General features: G+C 46.0%; 1 protein-coding gene and 1 long non-coding RNA gene across 2 annotated transcripts; one reads left to right on the top strand and one right to left on the bottom strand.

Annotated features, from left to right (window-relative positions):
• The first annotated feature begins 783 nt into the window (after window positions 1-783).
• Window positions 784-3,412, top strand: LOC123040323 (uncharacterized). Its single transcript, XR_006418123.1, has 3 exons — window positions 784-1,064; window positions 2,221-2,314; window positions 2,710-3,412. It is a non-coding gene; the product is annotated as an uncharacterized lncRNA (long non-coding RNA).
• Window positions 3,413-3,749: 337 nt separating this feature from the next.
• On the bottom strand, window positions 3,750-5,999 carry LOC123040324 (uncharacterized). Its single transcript, XM_044463205.1, has 5 exons — window positions 5,899-5,999; window positions 5,052-5,139; window positions 4,733-4,938; window positions 4,182-4,563; window positions 3,750-4,083 (listed from the first exon to the last, which is right to left on the bottom strand). Exons 2-4 carry the CDS (start codon window positions 5,137-5,139, stop codon window positions 4,390-4,392), a joined length of 468 nt encoding a protein of 155 aa, XP_044319140.1. The 5' UTR covers window positions 5,899-5,999; the 3' UTR covers window positions 3,750-4,083; window positions 4,182-4,389.
• Between the last annotated feature and the right edge of the window lie 518 nt (window positions 6,000-6,517).

The raw sequence follows: 6,517 nt of genomic DNA on the forward strand, positions 1-6,517 counted from the left end.
TCCGATTGCAAGAAAAACCAATCTAGTTGGCCAAACCAAAAAGATAGTTCAAAGATAAATACAAAGATATCTTAATCATACATAAAGGAGGTCAGAGAAGACTCAAATAATATTCATAGATAATCTGATCATAAATCCATAATTCACCAGATCTCAACAAATGCACCGCAAAAGAAGATTACATCGAATAGAACTCCAAGAATATTGAGGAGAACATTGTATTGAAGATCAAAGAGAGAGAAGAAATCATCTACCTACTAGCTATGGACTCTTAGGTCTGTGGTAAACTACTCACGCTTCATCAAGAGGGCAGCAAGATTGATGTATATGCCCTCCGTGATCGAATCCCCCTCCGGCGGAGTGCTAAAAAGGCCCCAAGATGGGATCTCACAAGAATATAGGCTTGCGGCGATGAAAAAGTATTTTTTGTGCCCTCTGACGTAGGGGGGAATATTTGAGGATTTATAGTGCGGAGATTAGGTCAAGAGGGGTTACGAGGGGCCCACAAGCCACCCCCCCCCCCCCCCCCCCCCCCCCCCGCCCCCGCGGGGCACGCCTCCACGGCTCTTGGCCTCCTCTCAAATGTTTTATATGGAGTGCTTTTTGTAATATTTAAATTTAGAATATTTTATAAAGTATAAAAAAATAAAGAAAAACACGAGAACAGAAAACGTAAAAAAAACAGAAAAAACAAGGCTGTAGCCTCCCCGCGCCTGGGCTGGCCCATCTTCCTTCGGACTCGCTAGAAGCGAGGTATAGAGAGGCAGAAAACGTAAAGAAAAAAAGAACGAACACCTGCATTCCCCAAGATCGCAGAGAACGCCGGCGCGACGGAGATTCGCCGCCGCCGCCGCATTCCTTCTCCCCCCCTGAGAGTCCTCCTTCTTCTCCACCCGAAGAAATCTCTCGCCGGGTACCACGCCGGCCGTCGGCCCAGGAGACGGAGAGAGAGAGGAGGCCGCCGACGACCGGAGAGGAGGACGGGAGAGATGGAAGTCGGTCACGCGCGCCGTGCCGCCGGGTCCTGCGCGAAGCCCTGAGAGACGCCGTGACTGCCGGTTGTGGTAAGAGTATACCACTGTCAAGGGTATTGCCAAGTAGAAGTGTCAAGTGTGATACAGAGTAGTAGTAGTGCACGGTGGAGGTCCAGGTATAGGTGTGTAGCACCAAAATTGTGCACCTGATTATCATATTTTTGTTTATTTTTTTAGCTGCAGCGACAACTCCCTGATTGTAAATCTGATTAGCATATTTGCTCTATGTATTTCCATCTAATAGTTTTCAAGGTATCATATGGCTAGCTATTACCGCTCTGGTTATATGCTGTAGGACTATAACAGATTCGTCAAAGGAAAAAAAACGAAATTTAATAGAAAATAATATAATTTCTGCTCCCCAGAAATCACCATTTGGTCAACTTGCTCCAGATGCCTTAATAATTTGTTCTTTGTAAGCGTATGAGAACCTTATTGCTTGCTAGCTTCCACAAATACTACATGCAGTACAGTAGGGACATATGAACTGCATTCTTTATGAACTGCATTCTGGAAATTTATGGTACGGTATCAGAAGTTCTGAACCTTATTCTACGCTGAGCCGGTTGGGGAGTGAAAAAACAATTTCCTGAAATATGAACTGCATTCTGGGAATTTATGCATATAAAATTGCAAATATGGTTCAGAGGCTATAATTCGCAGTGTAAGCCTCTTTGAATATAAGAACAATCACTTTCATTTATCTTGAGTATTGGGTAAAAAAAAAATCTGGACCAGCAGTCACTCCCATCTATGTTTTTTTTTCTGTATAAGACAACGGCGAACACACCCTGCGGAGGCCAGGCTGTGCACCTGCGCCTCTGGCCAGTGTGTGATGCTAGCATTCAACATGCAGTACCTAGTAGCTATGGCTGGTCGTTGCAGTGCCTTCTCATTGGCAGTTTATCCATCTAAATATTCTCAAGTTTCTATATAGTTCTACATGGTTGTGTTTCAGAATGCCCATTTTTCTCTGCACAATTTTGTATGTTCGGCATTACTCTGTATTTTCGGCCACCTTCGTTTTATTTCAGTCAGGCCTAGGAGCGCCTTCCATTCGTCGTCGTTGCGCACACTTGGTGCTGCTCCACCATGATTTGCCCCCTTTTCTCTGTTGCTTGGCTCTTTCTTTAGAATCTGGTCATTTCGTGCTTATTTTCATTTGTTTGTGGTGTTCATCTTGCAGGAATGGCGGGGAACTGTCCTACCATCTTCACAGCTGCTAGATGTGGAGACGAGGTCACACGTCATTGATTTGGAGGCGCTGAATATGACCTCTGGTGACGTGCCCTCAATAGTGTATTTATCCTTATTATTTAGTTGCTTTACTAAAAGATTGCGACCTTGTCACCGTTAAAACGATTGCCTATACCACTAAATTTTTAAGTGGATAGCAACATATTGTCAAGCAAACATAACCAGGACCCGGAAAAGTACTCGTGACTGAAGAGTTATTTTCTATGATAATCTTCTGATGGATTGTAAGTAGAGTAAAGTTCATGAATATGTTCTGTTTTAGTCTGTCTTTCCCTCTGATTTTGCCACCAAACTGGAAGTCTCCCATTAATGTTGTAAATTTGCTCTACCTAGACATTATCGAATACTAAATAGTATGGCAAAGATATGTTCGTAGCTGAATCGTCCAGACTCATTGGTTCATTCTTTTGAAGGCCAGGGTGAAACATGGGATGTGATCCCTTGCTTTGGTACAAGATGGAATTACATTGATCCATTTCCCAAAGTTGACGGCGAAGCATGGGATGTCCAGCTCATTTCAAGATGATGGTGCAGCAGGTCGATGGGGAGCTGAGATGGTATGAAGTGAGGAGGAGGATGACGCAATGTATTTTCTCCAGATGGGGTAGAGAAGAAACTACATGGCTACACAGAAGAAAACTGAAGGAACATGCATAATAAACAGAGCTAGGGTCCGGGTCGGTCCGTGTTGTTATCTTGTTGGGTGGGACCGTGGTGGTGAAGAAGGATACGTGTGAGCGGGCTAAAAGAACCAGAGGATTGTGCAATTGTCATTACAGAACACAGAAGGGGAGAGGGTTGTATGATGGTCGCGGCAGGGGGAGAGCACCTGGGAAAGTACAGAGGGATTTCGATGAGATGTTGATTCAAGACAACCCGATGCTTGCTTTGGTGGAATAGAAGATGGAGTGTAGCTATTAATTAGACGAGCAAGAAAATGATGTTCCTCTACTGGAGTGTTTCGCTGAACTGATCATAGTGCTTGGATTTGCTTGTATAGTAAAAATAAATAAAAAAATGAACTTGGAGATCAGTTTGTATTCAATGTTATATTCTGTACTCGGTGTCGCTGTTTTTGTCGAAAGATTGTGATCTTTTGATTCAGGGCTCAATTGTGTACCGGGTGTCGTTTCTGGCAGAGTTGGTGTATGATGACTGGTTTCTTTGGATGATTTATTTATGTTGGACATCAGTCCTCCATCCTTTGTTTTCTTGTGCACTGATTCTAGAGATGGGCAGAATAGAATTGAAATAATTTCAACTTGTAGAAACATTTCTTGTGTGCAGAAGTCATATCCTTGTACCATTTTGGAACCAGAATGTAGAAACATACTTGAGTCATCCTTAAGATCCTTTTGCTTGCCATGCTTGTGCAATAACAACATTCAGTTTTCACCAACTCAAGCCCATATTCTTGCTGAATGATCTGTACAGTTTTCACACAATCAAAGGGCATAGTATCACTACCCAGAACCAGAAGACTAGGAAGGTAGCCACGCATAGAGTGTGTAGTTTAAGCACTGCTAAAACATCTAGCCTTCAAATAATGTTAGCTTAACACTGGAGCAGGAGACCTAGGCAGGGGATACAAGCTGCTAAAACATCTTGCCTCCATTAGTAGGAGAGTGTTTTACAAGGCACTGCATCACAATGTAAAAAGTCCTAAACAATGGCCCCTTCATCATTCATCAGTGCACCTTGGTTTCGGATACGGGTTGTTGAGTGCTGCCTTTTTGATTCGTTCGATCAGCTTCTTGTCAAGATGCAGATAGCAACTTTTTTCTGCATCTCCCTGCAATTTGAGAAAATGCAAGAGATAAAAATCAGTGGTGCTCCACAATTTAGTTCAAGAACTTATGGATTACACTATCTTTGAGGTGCAGGTCTTACCGTGTATGATTCCAGTAGATTTCTCCACTTATCCCGAAAAATTAAACAAAATGATGGATTGGTGTTAGTGGCGGACCTAGGACAAATAATTAGAGGGGGTTGCCGACGAGACAAGGTAAGAACAACATGCGACAAATGCACCAAACATAAAACTAATTTAACCATCATTCATTCGTTCAGTGGATGGGGCGGTATCTCACAGAATGTATCACCAGTGACCACACCACTTCACCTTGAGATTGCCCGCAGTTCGGACCGACGTTGGAAACCATTTCTTCTTCATCGCAGACCACCGTGCAACCCCGCAATCTTGGACGCGATCCACCAGCGTAGCTACCTCTTCAGGTGTCCAGTGGCTATTGTTGGTTCTATGTGACGTTTCCTGTTAAAACAACCAACGACGTAGAATTCTTCGGCTGTTTTCCATTGATGTATTAATAACAATTGAAAATCTGGAGTAAAAAAGGGTGTGCAATACACAGAAAACTAGATACATGTGCAAGATAATTAACTAGTTTGAATTTCCACCCGAGAATAGACATAGGCCTTACCCCAAAATGGTTACCCAGATGCCAAGATTGGTCTGTGCACAACGGCACCCTTCTCTTGCGAGGGCCTCTCTTGCGCCTCCAGCCGCTCTCGGGCACATGCACTGTATGAGCGGCGCGCTCCGTCTCCGACGGCGTGGCGTCTGGCGTCTCGTCGTGGGTACAAGGACAGTGGGGAGCTGCAAGTTGGCCTCCATTGGCTCCAAAGTCTGAAACCATAGATCAATAGATGCACTTGGTTTCCTATGCAAACTAGCATCGGTGGTACATTTGATCTCTTTTGTTGTAACAGAGTTGAGAGAAGAACAAACTAGCATCGCACCTTCCCAGCATTTGTGGAGGTCACTCTCATCCGCTGGTACTCCGAGCAGCTGGTCGATCGGCACGTCATACACTGAATAGAATTCCATCTGCCAGTGACACGAGAATGAAACACATGTGTTAATTTTATTAACAAGAATGAAACCACATAACCATTGTGTCAGATTTGATGAGATGAATGGAACTATGATCACATTAAGCCAAATTGTGTCCAGATCGTCTCAGTATGCTCACTGAGCACGGTGAACTGAGCACCCTGATCCGCCAACGTACGGGGGGACGCTCGCCCCCTCCGCCTCGGTTCTTCCCTGACATTTCCCCATACTTCCGGCCGTGCACCGCGGGCGCCGCGGCCGCACAGGTCGTCCACCTTCCCGCGCTGAACGCGCCTGGCCGCCTCCGCCTCGCCCACCTCTCCACCTCGTCGGCGAGCTCGGCCACGGTCATCTCGCGCGCGCGGGTCTTCCTCCGCCGCCTGCGTCTCCCCGCTCTGCCCGCTCAAGGCTGTCGACCTCCGCGACGACGATCCGGGCCTGCCTCGCTCGCGTTGTCTCCTCGCTCGACCACCCGTCCGTGCCCACCCCTGTACGCGCAGCTCCACCACGGACGCTACGCGTGCTTGCTCTGTTCCTCATGGACTACGGTCCCGGAGGTGATCTGCACCCGGGGCTGCAATGCGGGCGCGCGGCGGCCGGCGCGCACTGGGGCTCAAATGGCAGCGGCATCCAGAGGAAGGGGGTGGCGGATCAACTATGAACTACAGAATGCCCGGCGCGCGCGTGTGCAACGTAGAAGGAACCAAGATGAACAGCAAAAACGAGGAAAAGAACCATGAAAGAGGCACGCACCGAATCCACCGGCCGGCTGCTGTCCTGCTGATGAGTTCGTCGAGTTCTTGAGCTGAACAAAGAGGAGGCTGAGGGCGTGTGTATCGGCCACGAGCCCGGGACTGTTCCTACCGACTTAAAAAAGAAATTTGCAACCGTGTTGCTTTGAGCAACTTCACTTAAAAAGGGAGTGCTCCACATGGGATGGCTGGCCCATGTTTCTCCCTATGTGTGAAATGTCATTTTCAGCGGGGTCCGATGCTTTTATATGGGTGTGAATGTTATTTTCAGTGCGGTCCAATGCTTCTTTATATGTGTGAAATGTCATTTTCGACATCGCTGTTCCTAAATATTTCACCTATGCTTTTAAAAAAAATATAATGGATGTAAAAAGTCGGTGTCACTAGATGTCCCACCTAATGATTTCCACATATTTAATGGATGTGCCTAGTCAGGTCACTAGCATGGTTGTGCGCGCTTTGCTGCGCGGTTTGTGTTGTTAGAATACCATATATAATAGAATTTGTTTAGTTTGGTGTGTGAGAGAGATGATGGTGTATGTGTTTTTTTATATAACACACTGTTTTGGTGGGCCCTTTCTGAAGTTGAGATTATGTGTTATCTGGTAATCGACCCACAT

The sequence above is a fragment of the Triticum aestivum genome, chromosome 2B (assembly GCF_018294505.1).
Source record: "Triticum aestivum cultivar Chinese Spring chromosome 2B, IWGSC CS RefSeq v2.1, whole genome shotgun sequence".
In the NCBI taxonomy this organism is placed as follows: Eukaryota; Viridiplantae; Streptophyta; class Magnoliopsida; order Poales; family Poaceae; genus Triticum; species Triticum aestivum.

Excerpts from the sequence above, each read along its gene's own strand:
- LOC123040324 (XM_044463205.1), bottom strand. The coding sequence starts at position 5,139 with ATGGAATTCTATTCAGTGTATGACGTGCCGATCGACCAGCTGCTCGGA. Across the intron at positions 4,939-5,051 it reads CCTCCACAAATGCTGGGAAG|ACTTTGGAGCCAATGGAGGC; the intron begins GTGCGATGCTAG and ends CTATGGTTTCAG. Across the intron at positions 4,564-4,732 it reads ATCTGGGTAACCATTTTGGG|GAAACGTCACATAGAACCAA; the intron begins GTAAGGCCTATG and ends TTGTTTTAACAG.